We start from the raw sequence: 18,975 nt of genomic DNA, 5'->3' as shown, positions 1-18,975 counted from the left end.
GGGTTTAAGGCCTGGTTTCTGCTGAGAATGAATTGTTGGCTTTCTAGGGGCTGTACATTTGGATAATGGTCTCTGGTTAGGGCAGATTTGCACTTTGATACCCAACAGGAGAGCTGTTTGCCTAGTTTTCAACACAGCCATAAGCAATAGTCAAGGCTGATGCAACAGTAATCAAACACAAGTGTTCCACTGCTCCACATCTTATTTAGGGAATGTGTTTAAGCAAAGGGAAAACATGGAGGTTACTCCAGAGTGCAAGTAAGGTTTCAGTTCAAGCCCTAAGCCCAATATTCATCTTTCCAATGACTGTCCCCAGAATCCAGCATACAACAGGAACTGGCTGCAGTGGTAAGTAACATACCACCGTTTCTCTGAAGATTATATTCTACATTTTCTAAGTTGTAAAATTTAACATTTATAATTTCAAAATAGCCCTTTAAATTACTGCAAACCTTTGAAGAACAGTAATTCCATCTTTACATGGCAACACTGTTTAAGTAGTTTTATTGTTATAAAAAATGTCTTGGTTTACCCTGAACAAGAACACTACACACTCACAACCTCTGCATAAGTGACTTAAAAATTTTCAGTCCTTAAGATAATTTCAAACTGTCAGCACTGATGAGAATTTCTGAGCAATGAATGGCAAAGGAACTGCTGTTCACCCTTAGGACACGAGGTAAGCATCCAACTTCTGGCACTCATAGCAAGCCACACTGTCCAAGACCCACTCCCGAGTCACCATGGCAACGCTGTTCTGCTGCTGGACTGCTGCAAGACAGGCACAAACCACACAGCTGTTATCAGGGAGTCAAAGCATGCCCAAAGGTGAGCTTAGCCATGTCCTTCAGACCAAGCCATTGCTTTATCTGTGACACTTCAAATGCCTTGATAAAACCCCAAAGCCTGAGAACAGGGACGTGGTACTACCACTCCCATCACCAACGCAGGTAACATTGCTGCTCCAAAGAGAAGAATTGTTAGGCAATTGGCCAAGCAGGAAGCAGCAAACACCATAGAACAAACACTGAAGAATGCAGCCCTTGTTATCTTTTAATTTAGGACCTCAGTGACAGAGCTTCAGCTCCTGTCTCCCCAGGCACACAGTACGTGACAAGCAATGAGTCACATTAAGACAAAAGCAACAGAAAACTACTTAAGTGCTTTCAGACTGTTCTTCCCCATTCCAGGATCTTCACTTTCTTATTCTGCTAGTGCTGTGGAAACAGCTGGTTTTTTAAAACATCTTCCTGCTCCCCTTTTTGTCGAGCTTCACTGTAGCCTAAACAGTTCCCATTCATCTCAGACCTGCCCCTGTCTCATTTAAAGGTAAGTCAGTCTGGAACATTTTGCACTTTCAAAGTCCCATGGTTTCTCTGGAGCATTTTGCTTAAGAGAAAAAAATAACAAAAGGCAAAGCTGTAGCACTGAAGGCTTTGTAGCAAGACATTCTTTCCACACTAAGAGAATCTTGTTCCATCTGAGACTTTCTCCTGGGTCTTACTAGTCCTCCAAGGAGGCCTTTCCCCACCTGTTAGAAAGTATTCACTCAGAAAAGTTTCTGTAAAGCTGATGACATGCAGAGGACAACTAAGCCAACAGCATTCACCTGCCAGAGGAGCTTTTAAGACCCTATTGCTGATTCTTGAGACAATTATACCTTCTCCTTCCAGATTTTTCTCTCAAGACATACCTCCATCTCCAGATGTAGTAGGATTTCATTTTGATTCCTCTACAAACCTGTTTGATATTTAGCTATTAAAAGGACAGAGGTGATAAAGACACTATGTATACCAGAGAACAGCCCATGACAGTGTTGTTTTACCTGTATAATCCATGTTTTCCTTCCAAGCATCTGGTTGCACAACTACAACAGCAGTAGAATTCTAGGATTTTAAGATAAAAAATAAAAATGCTACTGTTATCTGTCTTTAAATCAATCGATCATTCTCATATCTATCTGCAGAGAGCAACAACTGGGCTAACTCTGCTTCAGAGCATCACTTCAGAGAGGGATTTAAGAAGTAGCAGAGGGAGAAAGACAACAGTTCCTAAGTCTTTTTCGTGATTTCACTCCAGAAATGCTGTGAGTACATTAAGGCACTAAAGGCCTTAGTAAGGTGTGGCTCAGTGCTGATTTCCAGACAGACTAGTTATCTGGCTGACACTGATCATTTCTCTGCTCCTAGTAAGCCTGTCTTCTAGTGCAGACTGGCTGAGCCTAGTCACAGGGATGCTGCCATGCTCTGCAGACAGGTCTCTAGCACACCTGATGCTTCAGGCTGACAGGCTTGTGAAGCCAGGTAACCTGTCCAGACACTGTGCAGGCTGTAACTACTCTGGGAAGGGTAACATTCATTAACACTTACCGATGTGTGTGTGAACAGATGAAGCTGCTTCACGACAGAGGCACCACAGAGCTCCACCATCCACTCCAGATGCTCTGAGGAAATCAGAGGAACAGACTATTGCTTTCACATTTTATATCACACTGAAGCTGATGCTATTCCCTAAGCCCTCACATATCTGTTCCAAGATACAAACTACCATAGTCTGAAAGAGACCTGAAGCCTTGGTAGAAACTAAGACCTTTCATTTTCAAATCTGCTGGGAAACATCAACTCCCTCTTCCCCCACATTCTAGTCAGGTCTAAACAGAACAAAACCCTGAAAAAGCAAAAGAACATATGCCTAACACTTCAAGTCACAATTTATTTCCTCTTATAAGGATGCAAGACATGAAACAAAAGTTAAAAACCAGAACTTAGAACTGTGATTATCTCTCATTAACGAAAGTAGCCAAAGTATAATTTCCACCAATTTGTTGAATTGACAGTGAAGAAGGTAAATAAGTCTCTCAAGTATAAGAGCCACAACTGAGGATCATTGCAGCAGGTGAAAGCACTGCATCCTCTGCAGCAATTACTGCAAATGTCAAGAGATATGAGGATATTTCACCCAGGCAAAAATAAAATTTTAATGGACAAAAGTATCTGCTGAGTAAGCCACAAAAAATGGGAAGACAGAAAAATGCCTTAAGTAGAAAAACCCCAGCTTGAATTTTCAAACCATCTAATATACTTTATGAAATTTTAAAATAACAAAAAGAAGCTATACTGCACAGATTTTTCTTTGCATATAAACCTCTAGCTTTATTCTGTTTCACTTTTAACACCTGCTCCTAGAGAGAAGGTTATGCTGTCAGGAACTGTTTACTAGGACAGAAGAAAAAATGTTCAAGTACAAGTGTTCAAGAGCACCTAAAGAAATTACCAGACAGCATGGCATTAATACTTTCCCTTCACCGTTAAGAGAATCAGAAAGAAACTAGATAAAAGGCCTGATCTGACATACAGCAAAATTGCCAGAGGGGCTCTCTGAGGACATCCAAATAGGAGAGAACACCATTTCCACTCCACCAAGGAGACAGAACTGGATAAATTTTATTACCTACACTATACCTCATGTAGGTATTGTGAAAGCTCCAGAGGAAAAGAGATAAGTTACCCAAGAAGAGGTAAAATGTAAAATTCTGGTGAATGAACACAATTCCCCTCCAAATATTTTTCATGCTAAGATGACACACCTGTAGTCATATCAGTGAAAGGTCCATAGCAACAGATCTCAAAGTCTTTAAAGATCTGAAAAACAAGGAACATGTTAGCAGAGTACACAGTGTTTTTAAAGGACAGTACTTAACATGAGAGTTACTCTGCACTTCCAGGGATTGTTATCATCACTACTTCACAAAGTGTACCCAAAGCTCTTTGTAACCTACAAACCAAAAGAACAAAGACCTCAGCCCTGTGCAATGTTATGAGAAGGCAACAGTCACTCCAAGCACAGTGAGTCGTTTGAGCATATCTGCTCTGCTGCTAACAGAGCTCAGCTTTTATGTCTAAAAACATTCAATTTGTACAGATCTCTATATATGGAATGGCAGAGAAATTGGAGGAAGTTTCAGACATTCAGGTAGCACAGCTACATATCTGAAACAGTCACAGTAGGACAGTTTGCATCCCAGATGTGCTCATACCTTTTCAGTCAGAGACTGTCTAGCCCTCTTAGGACCTTGGTGGTTTCGCCCATTGATTACATCTCCTCTAACTTCGAAGTTCTCCTGGAACATAACACAGGAAAAGCGATCAGAAGTAAAAGACTGAGAACACTTTCTTGCCAGAGCCCTGCATCAAAACAGGTAGATGGCAGATTTCAGAACTGGCTATCTATAAGTGCGTGCAGAAAATAAATAAAAACAGTTCTCAAGAGACAGTTGGAAAGCAGCAATGAAACTGCAGGCAAATTTTTGAGGACACAAATCACAGCCAAATGGTATAACAGTCCAGCAAACCGAATGAAAGGAGAACAGTCCAAGAGACCTGGAGACCTTATTAGTAAAGTCACAGTTGATAGAAATTATCAGCACATAACATTATTTCCTTAAGCAAAGAATAGATTTTTGCTTTATGCTGTGATCTATCAATATCAGTAGGAATACAAAAGTGTCTATAACTTGTTAAAAAACAATAGGGACTCATTATGCCTACAATATCTGAGGTTACTGCTAAGTCCATCAGTGTAACAGCATTGCTTGCCCATTTGACATGTCACTCGAGACAAATGACCTACCTCATTCAGTATCCTTCCTTCTTTAAAAGACTGAATTACCCCTAAATAAAAAGATCAGAACAGCACAAGTTATTTCACCCAGCAAAATTGTTCTTTCGCTGCCAGTACTCTGACTTCATTGCTACATTAAATTTAAGGTTTTTGCAATAAGGGAATAGGCTATGATACTGAAAAAGCTTTCAGAATTTATCTTTTACAAATAACATTCATTTTACACTAATTGATGCCATGCATTCAAAGATTTAAATTAAGAGGAAGAGAAGGCTTGTGCTATGGGTGTGGAGCAATCCAACATGGTTATTTGAAAGCAGAAAAAGTATTCAGAGGAGTAAGCAGCTTCATGATGCTGCTTGTTTGCTTCTTCATTTGAGTTTATTTGTAAGTATTTAGAAGAAACACTGCAAAACATGAGATGCCAAGACATGAAGAGATCCTTTTTCCTTCCTGTAACACATGAAGGCTACATTCCTGGTACAAGGGCAGAAATCATTTTTGTCTGAAACAAGTTATACTTACACAGATAACTAACTACCCATTTTCCTCCTGCAATACCCAAGAAGTACTTCAGTGTCCGTTCACACACCAGCTCCTTATCTGCAGAGCAAACAAGAGTAAGATCTCTTTCAGTTTTGTCATTCATTGCTGACCTGCCTGCTTGTTGGTTAGCTTAAAGGTAAAATTCTATATGATCTGTCAACATCTGGTAAGACACTGGCACAGGTTGCCCCGGGACATGGTGGCTGCCCCAACCCTGGTGGTGTTCAAGGCCAGGCTGGATGAGCCTTGAGCAACCTGATCTAGTGAGGTGGTGTCCCTGCCCAGGGCAGGGGTTGGGACTGGATGATCTGTCAGGTCCATTCCAACCCTTAAATTCTATGATTCTATATAGAGTTTGATCACACAGTCCCCAACAAACCTGTTTTCATGATGACATGGGTTGTTCCTTCAGTGATGTGATTGGATAAAGTGCTCTGAGTTTTTCTCACAAACTTCTGGACCATCAACTGAAAAGCAGTTAAGAAAATTATTAGGTAGCAGAATAGATTTAAACCCAACTACCTCAGTTTGCAGGATCATAACATAATAGGATAGTTCCTTCAAAGTAACGTTGGCACACAGTGCACACTTCCTTAAAAGCCAGTACTTTTGGCACCACTCAACAGAGTGTGCCTGTACTGTACCAAACCAAAGCAAAGCAGAGCTCTTTGTCAGTGGTTTATAACCTAAAAGCCAAATCCTCCTGGAAACTGAGTGCAGAAACAGATTTACTAGCAACTCAGAATTACAACTCACAGAAATCCTTACTAGGGATCAGAATTTGGGTAAAGCATCATCATCTAAGAACACTAAAGGAACCAAGCACCCCCCCAGCCTCAAGACTTTCTAGAAGTCCTCTGGCTTTGGAATAAGTTTTCCCCCTAGACTTCAGGAGTAATTAAAAAAGTTGAAATTTCACTAAGCTTAGCAATGCCACTACAGCATTCTTCACATTTTTAGGAGAGAAAAAGTTCTGCTCCAGTTGCTGTGTTACTCACCTGCAATTCCTACACAATTACTGTCTATTATACTTAGAGATCTCTCTTTGGAGGGAGTGCTAATTAGTGCTAATCAGGAAACATTAATCAAATCTCAAACTTCTGAAATTTACTTACATGTTCACTGTGATTCAGACCTGATGCCACAATTGACATTTCTTTCCTCTTAGTCACAGCTGGACTTTTAGGTTTTCCTTTCCCAGCTGTATCGTGCAGAACATGTACCGGAAAACATGCACTTTTCCATTTGTGTCCTGGGTCACAGGTTTTATTAGTGTTTTGAGCAACAACAGACCCATTTGTGGCTTCTGCAGTTTGAGGGTTAAGAAGACTTCCAGAGGAGGAAGAGTTATTTGGGTTCTTGATCCCATTTCCAGACAGATCCGATGAGACAGATGCACTGTTGTGCCTGGTTCCAGATTTCTGCTCCTCTGTGTTTTCTGAAGGATAAGAGAAATTACTCCTTGAAACAATTTCATCTTTCCTGTAGTCACTGTAGAAGCCTGTTGCTCTCTCTACCTTTTAGGTTTAAATTCTGCAGACACTTCCTCTCCTTTGCCTATGGCCAAGACTCCAGAATACTTGTGAAACTTCTAGTACTGTACCTGTCAAAGTATGAGCCTAGACGTGAGACAGAAAAACTCCCATTGCTGTCAAGATACTGTCACACCCCATTCCGATGGGCAGCCACACAGCTGGGCTACCAAACCAGAAATAACATCTTTCTAAATTGACCAGGAGCATATAAATCAAAATCCTTGATACACAAGGAAAAGTTGTATCTTGCTTGTTTGTAAAAATGTGAAAAGCGCAGGGGAAAAAACCACCAGAAATCAAAATGTGTTGGATCTCTTAAGTGTTACCTGCTTCCAGCTGGCACTGCCTGTATTCCGGCACAGGTTTTGTCTTTTGAGAAGGAACTTTGTTCTTTCGAACACTCTCACACTCCATTTCTGGTCTCTTCAACAAACAGGATTCAGGATATAGAAGCGACAATTCTGGAGATCTTGAGAGAGGGGAAATTGATTTTAACTCCTTTTTCACTCTGTGTACCAGAACCATGTAGCAACAGCTAAACTGTGGTGACTGCTCAGAAGCTCAAAAGGTAATTTATTTCAAGACTTTGATTTTTTTTTTTTTATACATGTTTAGAAATAAATGTAAAAAACCCAAAACACAAACCAAAACACTAACCTTTCTCTTTCTCGTCTCATTTGTTCCATTCCATGTGTTTCTTCACTACTGGAATGTGGCAGTTCCCCATGGACAGGTAAAATCTCACAGTCCTCACTTCCATGCTGCTTTAGCACTGCTTCAAGCACAGCCATTTCTTGCTGAAGCTTCTTTAGGCTATGTTGCATAGCATTCTTCTGCTGCAAAGGAGACAGGAGTGCCAACATGACCAAACTCAGGACTCAATTCTCTAACAAACTCTTGAACATTAGAAACAGCAAAACTGTTCTCAATTCCTTTTTGCTACGTGTTCCAAAGGTGACTGTGGTGCTTTTACCATAATAAATAGTGCACACACCCTATATCAGAAGGAAAAACACCCAACCAACCACACACTCATTTTGCCAGGCAAATTGTTCCAGTTTCGTTGGCTCAACAGAGTTTAATCAGCCAGTAAGAACCCCAGAACTTCTGTACAGATTTAAAGTATTTTTGTCCAGCTGCATTAGATACTTCATTTAAAATTTAACAATGAACATCAGGTACTGGGCGCCTCTGCACTTTCCACCATTACTAAAAGCCCCAAAGACCATTTAAAGGACTAAGATATTTCCTACCACTCTTCCTTACCTTCACCTTCCCTCTCAAAAATGGCATGAAAACAATTGAAAACATGCTCCTGGAAATAATAACTCAAGGGGTCAAATGATGCTTTTAAAAACTCAAAACCTTCACCCTACCTGATAAAGCAGTTTCCACAGCACTGAATATTCCATCTGTAGCTCCAGCACTGGCACCGTGTGGAACTTCCTTGTTACTGAATCCATAAAAAACTCTGAACAGAAAACCACCACCACCACCCCACAAACCAAAACTCACCACCAATCCATACTGCCATTAATTCATTCAACCCAGACACATCACAGAACCTCGAGTAACGAAGCCCCATCATGGTGCAGTGCTCTGCCAGTTGACCACATTTTACACTCGTGAAGTAAACAGAGGAACCACCCATAAAGCACAAAACTTAAATTCAGCCTTCTTTGACATACATGAAACCCACAAGGCTGATAATGCTGAAGAGAGAAACATAGAATCAACTGGGTTGGAAGAGACCTCCAAGATCATCAAGTCCAACCCTACCATCATTACTAGACCATGGCACTAAGTGCCACATCCCGTCTCATCTTGAAAACCTCCAGGCATGGTGAATCCACCACCCACCTCCCCGGGCAGCCCTGTGCCCTCTTGTCCTCCTGCTGGTTGCCTGGGAGAAGAGACCAATCCCCACCTGACTACAACCTTCTTTCAGGTAGGAGAGATTTGGCATAAGACCTATCTTGAAGTCACAGAGGACAAAAAAAAACCCAAGCGAAACAAAACCCCCTCAGTCCCTAAGTGAATCACCCCCACCAGTGTTACAATACAAAAAGTCAGGCCACTTAGCAGCACTCAGGATATTAACAGCAGGCAAAAAATAATCTGCTAGACATGGCTTCCATCAGGCAGTGCCTGTTGGAACTTGTACCTATAATACTATAATACAAATGATTTGATTTAATATTTACCCTTAGAAGACAAGTCTTCATGCTCCTAAACAGCATATTGTAACAAACCCAGTCCTTATCACCAATCCTTACAAATGGCTGTCAACAGAGCTTATAACTACAGGGAGCCGAGGTTTCCAGCACTGGCCAAGTGTGGAGCTGCATTAACTAGCATCTCCCACAATTAAGCCCTGTAATCAATACAAGATAACAAGCTGTGGCCATTGCAATGCAAGGTTACCAGGCAAGGCCTGGACAGATAATGGCATGGAAGCAGTTCTACAGTTCCTCATTAATTATGCTTTTGGAAGCAATTTAGTGACACAAAGAATTATGATGAAAGCAGTTTTACAATGTCCTAACTTCACAGCTCTTAAGCACTTACTTATCTCCTAGAATGCAAGCTAATTCTAGCATTTAGTGCACAAACTCACCTGTGTAGTAAGGATCTCACCCTGAGAGAATGGATCACATGAGTCTTCTACAATACTTGTTTCACTGTCATACCCAGATGCTTCTCCTTGAAGAAGGTAGAAAAAACTGAGTTAAAAAAAGCACTGAACAACAGCAAACCAAAAAAAATTAGCCATCATCTCTTGCCACACACACCTTTTAGTCAACTATTAACTACAGTGCTAAAGTGACAAGTTTTAAAAACATTGAAGTTAGAAGCACAGATCTACTTTAAGTGAATTTCAAAGACACCATGTCACACACATGGCAAAGTAAACAGAACTCGGTGTTCTTCAACAGTGATGAAAGGAGTCCTAAACATTTATGAAAGCCATAAAAACATCAAAATCCACACTACAAAATTCAGCCAATTTCAACAAACATTTCACCTGGAGGAAAGGTTTAGGTAGGCTCCATGAAATTTTGCTGACAATGCAATGTCACAGTGCATTAAGAGCATTTCCCTAAAACATGAACTTGCATCAGACAGGTTCAGCCTCTAGTGCCCAGTCTGTTCACTTGTGCTCTGAACAAAGGACATGGGGAGAAATCAGATTTCAGGAAATAAACCACTGAGTAAGTTTTGTTTGATTGATTAGGGCTGACACATTCCTTTAGAAGAGCAAGCACCCTCATAAATACAGGGCAAAGTTGCCACGCAAACATCACGAACCTGGGTGCAATGACATTACAAACAGCTGCAGGTAAGTCTAGGTTTGTACCTTGGTTTGCTCCCATGTTTGGGTCATCTTGGCATTCATCTTTGGAGTTAGTTTTGGTTCTCTTCATCCTTCCATTACTACTCTGAAAAGCTTCTTCACTCTCATTCACATTGCTGACTTGTTTGGATGCATGAACTAGCAGTAAAAGTTTCTTTGGCTCCTGTGCTCCATTAACTAGTTCTTCAGACACATTGGACTGGGAAGAAAACAAGTTGACAGAGCATTGCGACTCCTGGCTTGGTGAAACACACCCAGTACTTACAGCAGCTTCAGGCATTTTCTGCATAACATTGTCATCGTTACTTCCACTGTTGGGCCACATGATGGGACTCGCTGAAGACTCTACCACAGATGTCACTTGTTTGTGGACCTGCACAGGTGTGCTCACTGATTTGCCAAATATTAATGTCTGAAAACATGGGAAGTCTTCATCTTCACTGGATTCTTCATCTGAAGATGGCAGTTTCTGCACTCGTCTTCGAGACTTTTGAATGCCTTGAGATCTTGGCTTAGAATTAACATTTCTATTGGGCAGTTCTTTCACCAGGGCATTGTCACTTCCTTTTACAAACACTGCAGATTGCTCTCTCCTATCGGTTTCACCAAAGCTGGTGTTCTCTTCAACATCATTAGAAGAGCTCAGTAAGCCATCAGGGGTTTCAGACAAACCTGTAAAATCACTGTTCCCTCTAAGAGGTTCTCCTAGAGCTTCTGCAACCAAACACTCAGGCACTGCTGTGCTAGCAGTTTGGGTTGCTTGTTCTTCACTCCCTTTTACTCGTTTTCTTTCTCTCTTGCTACCTTGTCCCTCAGTGACTTCACAGCTGAATTCAGCAGGGCTTTGCTGACAAGTTGCAGGACAAATGTTTGATCTGGATTGAAGATGTAGTACTGGTCCTTTGCCACCAACAACTTTGGTCTTTCCCTCGTGATTGCTTCTTGAACTGCAGCCTATTTCATGGTGTGTGTTTAAATCAGTTTCTTTGGAATTGTGCTCTTTTGTGTTACTCTGCTCATCTTGGCTGCTATTAGGTTTGATCAGAGTCTGTCTCAGGTCACCCTCTATACCTACATCAGCTGACACTGGCTTTTCATTGTCCTGCTTTCCTTTTAGCAATCCCATTTTGTCCTCAATCCTAGCAGTCCCTGCTCTCACTGGTGTCAGAGTCCCTTTCTTCACAGACTGTGAAATATCTCTGTGTTCTCCTGTGCTGATGGCAAAGCAAGTCACAGGACCAACACAGGCAGACTCACAGGTCTTCAGCCTCTCTTTCTCACAAGCCCTGCTCAAGCTTTCAGCAGTTTTGTCTTCTTGCAAGTCTTTGGGGTGTAAATGTTTGTGATGCTTATTTCCTACCTGAGCAGCACATGACAGGTTTAGAGTTTCAGAAGCAGCACCTTCCTCTGCATGTGCTTGCCTGGGAGCCTGATAAAGGCTAAAGGATAAGCGTTTTGAATGCCTAAATGTATTTCGCAGATACTGTGTATCTAATTCACTATCCTCAGCTTCCTTGGTCAAATCCAAAACATTTTTAGCCATTGGCAACTTTTCAGTTCTGAAGTCACCTGAAACACTTTGTGAGTCCTGCTCACACTCCTGGGGAGAAGCAGTAGGTGACGCAGTCTGTTGGGAAGCAGTTTGCACAGCAGGCACTGAAGGAGGCTGTTGGAGGATAGGACTGTCTCGTATTTCACTCTCTTGAGAAGCTGCATCAGGTGCAAAGGAACCACAGTTTGAAGGCTGACATGCAGGATTGAAGAGATTTTTTCCAGTTTCTGTAGAGTCAGAGAAATTCCTTACACTAACCTGCATTCCATTTGCTTCCAGATCACCTTCCTTCAGGTCAGTGACTGGCTGGTAACTCAACACATCCTGAGGCTCACACAAGTGTTTGCATTCAGAAGTGTAGGTTACAACATTGCTTTGGTCTCCAAAGACAGACCCTCCATGATCACTGCCATTCTTTCTTGCACCCTTTACTACCCCTCTTTTTCCTGTTTCTTTTCTCATTTCTTCAGCAAGTAACTGAAGCCTCCTGCTGTGCCTGACTTGCTTTTGCTCAGAATCAACTTTCTTGGGCTCTCCACTGCTCGGATAGCTATCAATCTGTGGCTCAGCTGGATCGGGGGAAACAGAGGTTCTATCCGCCACTAACTGTAGAGCACACATGGTTCTAGTAGAACGTCTGCACCTTTTTGCTGCAGAACTTCTCTTTCTAATACTTTTCTGATCATAGGTATACATTTCTAGGTCCCTTCCAGCCACCTCTTCAATAGCTTTGTTCGATGTGGATCCTCCTTCCTCGAGTTCTGTTGGTGTTTTATCCGCTCTAATCTGAGGGAGGTGACTCTCATCAACAGCAAGACTTTCCCTTTCAGCATCTCCAGGCTCCCTGTTAACACCTTGAAGGCCCCTATCTGCCTCTCCTGCCTCAGTTCTCTTGATGAAATCCTCAGGTTGCAGGACACTGGCAGTCTTCCTTTTGCGTTTGAGTCTGTCTTTGCTGGAAGCAAAGGAAGACTCTGTCTGTCTTTGCTTTGTGGCAGTAGCCACATTTTCCTTTGGTGTGGCAGGTAAAATGTCTCTCAAGGTATAAGGAGGATTTGATTTCCTCTCTCTCTTGTACGTTTTTCCAAATATTTTGTCCTTGATGCTATCTGCTGTTTGTTTTGACCCTCTCTTGTTTCCTTCAACTGCTGTAATTTCCATGGAATCTACCATAGGGTCAGTCTTTTCAGAAACACAAGATTCTTTATCTGATAAACACCCATCTCCTTCACCTGATATATCAGTTGCTCCAGCAGAACTATCCAGGGAAGAATGGGAAGAAACAATCTCATTACTTTTTGAAAACCATTCATTGACTTTCTGAATGCTCTGCTTCAGCCTCTTCCTGGAGACTAAATCCAGGGTGGCACACTGAAGTGTCTCTGGCTGAACCAGCTTCTCCAAAGGAGGTTCTTTTTCATGGAAAGAGTCATTCTCAGATTCATGCATTTCCACAGCTTCCACACTTTGTACAACAGTAGCTATCTCCTTGCTTTTATCCAGCCTGCTCTCTGAACTCTTTCTTAAGAGAAACTCTTTGTACTGAGTTTGCTCTTCATCCATTGCTTCTGTGTTCAAGAATGATGCGTCCCTGTTCACTATGGGACTGGCATTACCCATTCTGTCACATCGCTCTGGGAGGAGGTCTACAGCAAGAACACTTAAAGGAGAGCTCTGGCATTCAGTCGTATTCACTTGTTCAGGTTTGGCACAGTCAGCAATGCTCTGAGGGCTCTTTTTGCTCAAGCCTTCCTTCAAGAAATCACTTTCACCTGAAGATTTATAGGTACTATAAATTATTAAGCTCTATTTTACACACACAAGCACAATGACAAGCTTAATGGCTACTTTGTTTTAAAAGAACTGCTGTTATTTTCCCCAAACCAGAATATTACACGGCACAGATCTTCTTCTCAAGAAATACAGAAAGATCATATTACATATGTTCTTCTATTTTTTTACATGAATCACCAGATAGTACTCTCCATTTGTACTCTAAGGGATAATGTGTCTCATGTAGAATAGATTAAGTTTTGCACTTAGATCAAGCTACCTTTTTCCTTTCTGTTCCTGTGCATAGAATATCCACATTTTAAGTATCTGGTCTACAGCTATAGTCTTGTATTATACTGTCACTAGCTGCAGGCATCAACAGAAATACGACATACAAATTGCAAGTGTGTATGTTTAATCATGTGACATGAGAATGTTAACTTGTGCTCTCTTTCAAGCTCAGTGATCTGTCACCAAAATAGCAAACATACCTACAACACTTGGTAGTGATCTTTCTTTGGCACACAGCTTGTCAGGCTGTGCATTACAAGAATTTTCATTCCCCTTCTTAGTACTCTCAAGTTCTTCTAGTTTTTCTTGGGAAGAAATATGAACCACTGCTTTGTCTTCAGACCTGTTGGGAAGAGAAATCTACTTTCATTACACAGAAAACCACAATAGACAAAATAGAAGACAATACTTATTTCTCCTTTTCTGCTCCCTGACATAGTTTCTGGAACAGTCAGGCTGCATGATGGATCCTCAGCACGACTAGATCCCTTCCAGTTTCAGGCCAAAGATCCCCTCCCCCATTTCTGAGTTTAACATGTACTTTCTAAAGCACAGTGCCTACTTTTCTATTGAAGATCTAATATCTATGTAAGCAACAAAACATTTAGAAAACTTTTTTTAAGCATATAATATGAAAAAATGTTGGAATTCAGCTACTCATTCCACCCTGATGCCCTCTGAGCTGAAAATCACTTATCAGCTTAAGAATTCTCTCAGTCTTATGCTAAGAAACTGAAACACAGCAAAGAGAATACTGGCCTACTGCCTTTTGGATATATGAATTCTTTAACCACCCCTACTCACCTAGTTTTGCTTTCCAGTTCAAAAAACTCTTCAGACGATTCAGAGTCTGAAAACAAATCAGCAGTTATTCTGTTGGAACAACTCAGAGAAAGTTGACTTACTAGAGTCACTGTTCATCATCACATGCACACTTAGCTCTTCCTAGAGGTAGATGCTTTCAACACTTGACAGATGGAACCAAGTTCAATTGTGAATTATTTTACCTAATTATAATGATTTCTATGTATAAATATCTACATGACTCCAGCAATGAGGAAAAAAAGTGAGGCAATGAACAGTAGCCCCTAAAAGCAGCAATACCTTCCTTGAAGGAACAGGGGGGGAAAAAAAAAAATGCACAGCATCTGCCTTGTTTCTCACTACAGTCAGCACCAGATGAAGTGAGATTCTGCAAGGCTAGGATGGATAGCAATGAGATTTGTTTCTCAAATGGACTGCATTCTTATCTCTGGTTATTAGCTAGAGCTTCGAGCACCGGTGACAAAGTTTAGTATTCTTTAGAAAACAACAGCTTTGACAGTTATAAATTTTTTGACATCTGTAAACATCTTCTCCTCTTTGGATTTTTGTACACTGAGGCTTAAAGGTTTATCACAGCAGTGTCATTTGCCACAATATAATAGATTGTGTAAAAACCCCCTTGATTTACCAGCTTGGAATTGTCCATTATTTGTCCCCTTGTTGTCATTTTGGGTGTTATGGAGAAATTAGTGTTTCTAAGGACTTTGAATTTCATCATCTTTCACTATTTTGCAAGCTTTGTACCCAAGATCAGCTAGTGTGGTTTTACAAGAGATCTTACCAAGCTCCACATAAATCCCTTTCTGAGCATCACATTTCTGGGGTTTGTTTCTTAGGCAACACCTTTTGACCTTGGTATCTACAAGCTGAGCGCTCACATTAGCCTCCTGCCGACAGAATAACAGAAAGGGATGGTTATTTATTACAGTACATTATTAGAAAAAGTAATTACTTAAGCTACAGCAGAGGGACTGATATGAATCCTTAGTTCATGTGCATTGGTAGCTTCCATGCAGAAATCCAAAGCAAGCAATTTATCATACTGATACCAGTCATGGAATATGTCAACAGAAACAACTGTCATGCATGTAACAGATCAAATCATGAACAGCTTGATCTTACATTCTGTATTATCTAACATTCTGTTCAGCATCAAGCAGATGAGAACAGACAACATACCACGGACACAGTCACACACAGCAATCACCCCAAGCTGGGTAATGCCCTAAGAGTCCTTAAGACACAGTCATGGTCTTACCACCAAAAAAAGTAAAAACCCTACAAGTAGTTAGGCAGCCTAGTGAAACATGCAGAACAAACAAGTTTTCAGTCCCAGTTCCAGTAATAGACTGTGTTATGGCAGTTTATCTACAAGTTCAGGTCATTTTAGCCAAACATCATCTACAGTCAGTCAGGAATACAAGAACATGTGTAATGTCCTTGTCAAACAGTGATCTGAAACCAACCCAAACCACTTCCGTACACACACTCCAAACAAACTTTTACACAAAATGGGAGAAGAACAATTACCAAGGTGCAGTTTTCTTGCCCATTTTCTTTATCACGTTTTTTCCTGCTCCTGAAGCCTTTACTTTGGATGACAGAACTTTCTTTATACAGGAACTCATCAGCAGTGGCTTCTGTGGATGTTTTAGGAAAGTGATGACTCTTTAAAACTGAATGATGTCAAGAGGAAAAAGATGTTTACAGTGAGTGGGACACAGGTATTTACATACATAGCTTTGCACAGATCCTACACGCCTAGCACATACACAGCTAAAGCACAATTACCAAAGGAAGCAATCTCATTGAATTATTAGTCCAATTGCTCTTTCCAAGTACTCTTCAATCGTTAAGTAAAATGTTATTCTCACCAACTAATCTTCCCAACCAATTTTGCTCACATAGAAAATGTAGCATGAAGAGGATCTAATACTCGTGATTTTAGAATGGCTGAACGAGTTGAAGAGAATTTGGAAACAAAGACACTATTTTATAGTACAATACACAAACACCTTCCCAAGCCAAAGTCATTCACTACCACCTGCCCCAACCATGATGTCTTGTCTCGCAAAACATGACCAGGCAATCCCCTTCACAGGGCACTGAGCACTAGGAAGAATAAATTTGGGTTCCCCAAATAATCTATCTGAATGGAATGAGTTAACATACATGGCTAGAGCACCTGCTAATTCCCTGAGCCTGTTTAACAAGTTAAATCTGCAAGGCTGGGCACAACCAAGAGGACTTTGCCTCACAGTTATAGATTAGAGGTTTGATGCACATTCAGGCACATTTCAGGCACTGAATATCAGACTGTCTGGAGTCATCAAGCACACAGCAAAACTGTTCATGAGGCTTTGTACGAAAACCCTGGAAACTTCATGGAACTTATGCTTCCACATCCAAGAAAAAAGCCTGTTGGGAATTCTTCCCATCTCTAGCACTGCACAGTACAAGGAACACCTTGTAAACAGTTGTGATATAAACTTCAAAGCTTTATTAAAGAAAAGAGTTAGGACATAATTCACAGCACTTACACTTCACTCCAGAGTCCAACTCAAAAGCATGGATAGTTTCCAACAATCCTTCAACTAGTTGCTTAAATCTGGAATTTGCTTTCAGACTTCTGAAATGACATCAGTACTTGAGTTGTTTTAAGACAAATGGGTGGGTCAGTTATAAATGCTTCTAGAGTTTAGGCTGAACAAAACAACAAGTAGAACTCCAGAGGCAGTAAGAAATTGTTGCCAAGGAAAACAATACAATTCCCTCTAACAACTATTACTACAAGAATTAAAACTGTCACAAGAGCGAACATTTCATGCTTTTCCTCACATGGGTTTAGTAGAGAGAAGCCAGTGGTAATGACTGAACACTAACACAGCAAAGACACTTGCTAAGAGAGGTGTGTTCACCTGTGACTGTCTGGGAAAAAGCTTACACTGAGCTAAGCCATCACAGTTACTCCTTCAGAAATGGACAGTTTGCTTAATAACCACTTTTTCCCCTTTACCTCAATCTGCTAAGACATTTAAGACAATTGCTGGCTTTTCCTCAGAGTTGAAGCCTCTCACCCTCAAGCCCCTGGCTCACCTCTTGGTAACTTCAGCCTTACACAGAGGACACTGTACCACACCTTTCTTGTTTTTGCTGAGAAGCTTGAACATGCAGAAACTAGGGAAAAAAAAAGATAATTGTGATGCCAAAAAAAGGAGAATACAATTTTCTTAACCCAGAGCATGCACAATCACCACCTGGCAGAAACCCTTTGCTACCAATTGTATTCTTGTTCTGTGCTGCAGTGAGTAAACTGAGCTCTTTGACACTCCTGTGCAGCTGCAGCTCTCTCTCCACAGAGCTGATTTCCCCCTAAACCAGGTGCACATGAAATTAAGAACACAGCATAATACACCATCAGCACACATGGAAGTTAAAAACAGATTGACTAAGCAGCAAATTACAGGTGCTCAAACCCACCTGCAGAACATGTGATCACATCTTGTTGACACTGGCTCTTGCACCACATCCAGGCTACAAAAGGAAGAACAACAACAGGAGCACAGGAGTCACAGACACTCCAGGGATCCAAGCATCAACCAGAACCTTTGCTATCTCAGCATCTGTTTGCCTTAAAAAGCTGCAGACATCACTTCCCCTTCAGAAACAAGGGACAAAGATCCACATTGTTCTGCAAACAATGCCCTACTCCAATCAGGTACATTGTTTTCCTCACTGGATAAAGGATGTATTCAGGTTGTAATAGAAAAGCAACATTTGCTAGAACATGAGAGGAAAACAGAAGCTCTGCCTGCACCTTCTCTCCTGAGCCTTACAAAACATAAACACACTTAGCCTTAAAAACAAGTTTCTTTGCTCTCTGATCACTCACAGAGCTGACAAAGTATTTACAAAGAGAAAAGAAAAAAAAACAACCAAAAGACTCGTTAGGCGCACTGATCTCAGCCCCTGTCATACCATATTGGGCACTCCAAGTTCTTCTGCATAGCTGAGAGCACATTCTGTATATCCTCAGCAGCAATCACTGAGAGATCCATGCTTGACATCAGAGAACACTCTATGGATAAAATAATGACAATCAGTTTTGTTTCTGCTCTATTAAACCCTGTGGCCACATCTTCCCCACACAGCTCTGCCTTAATCTAGCTAATAGTACCAAACGCTTCACTGTTAGTCCTTAAGATTCACAGCAAGGACCTCTTACCCTGGATGTTCAGTTAAGCCTCTCGAGCCTCCTACAGCCAAAGGAGCGATGGGAAAGGGTTTGCACTGCAACAGCATTCAGCAGGGCCTCAGTAAGGGCATGAAGCACCAAGAGCGAGCAAAGGCCTCTCCAGGGATGCGGAGGAGAGGGGGAACACAGCTACGCGAAGGGCCCTGGGCCCACACGGACAAGCTCGAGTGAGACCCCGTGGCAAATATCGCAAATCCTGAGAACAAGGAGACGCCACTACAGG

At 41.3% G+C, this 18,975-nt stretch overlaps 1 protein-coding gene across 1 annotated transcript; it reads right to left on the bottom strand.

Moving 5' to 3' along the window:
* Positions 1-667: 667 nt before the first annotated feature.
* On the bottom strand, positions 668-18,555 carry BRCA1 (breast cancer 1, early onset). The gene is made up of 21 exons (XM_009082199.1): positions 18,476-18,555; positions 17,978-18,031; positions 17,594-17,674; positions 17,038-17,126; positions 16,022-16,173; positions 15,279-15,381; positions 14,477-14,522; positions 13,873-14,015; positions 10,060-13,380; positions 9,319-9,404; positions 7,359-7,537; positions 7,028-7,170; positions 6,282-6,604; positions 5,546-5,633; positions 5,146-5,223; positions 4,630-4,670; positions 4,037-4,120; positions 3,587-3,641; positions 2,370-2,443; positions 1,826-1,886; positions 668-771 (listed from the first exon to the last, which is right to left on the bottom strand). Exons 1-21 carry the CDS (start codon positions 18,553-18,555, stop codon positions 668-670), a joined length of 5,385 nt encoding a protein of 1,794 aa, XP_009080447.1.
* Positions 18,556-18,975: the final 420 nt, after the last annotated feature.

Source organism: Acanthisitta chloris, unplaced genomic scaffold (genome assembly GCF_000695815.1).
Source record: "Acanthisitta chloris isolate BGI_N310 unplaced genomic scaffold, ASM69581v1 scaffold30539, whole genome shotgun sequence".
NCBI classification, from domain to species: domain Eukaryota; kingdom Metazoa; phylum Chordata; class Aves; order Passeriformes; family Acanthisittidae; genus Acanthisitta; species Acanthisitta chloris.
The sequence above is the reverse complement of the archived record's forward strand: the minus strand, read 5'-3'. Positions and strand labels throughout refer to the sequence as shown.

Bases quoted from the DNA above. Each gene is read 5' to 3' on its own strand.
- BRCA1 (XM_009082199.1), bottom strand. From the start codon at position 18,555: ATGGATCTCTCAGTGATTGCTGCTGAGGATATACAGAATGTGCTCTCA. The intron at 14,016-14,476 runs GTGAGTAGGGGT...TCTTCCCAACAG, and splicing joins GAACTGGAAAGCAAAACTAG to GTCTGAAGACAAAGCAGTGG. The intron at 4,671-5,145 runs GTAAGTATAACT...CTTTTTATTTAG, and splicing joins ATGGGTAGTTAGTTATCTGT to GGGTAATTCAGTCTTTTAAA.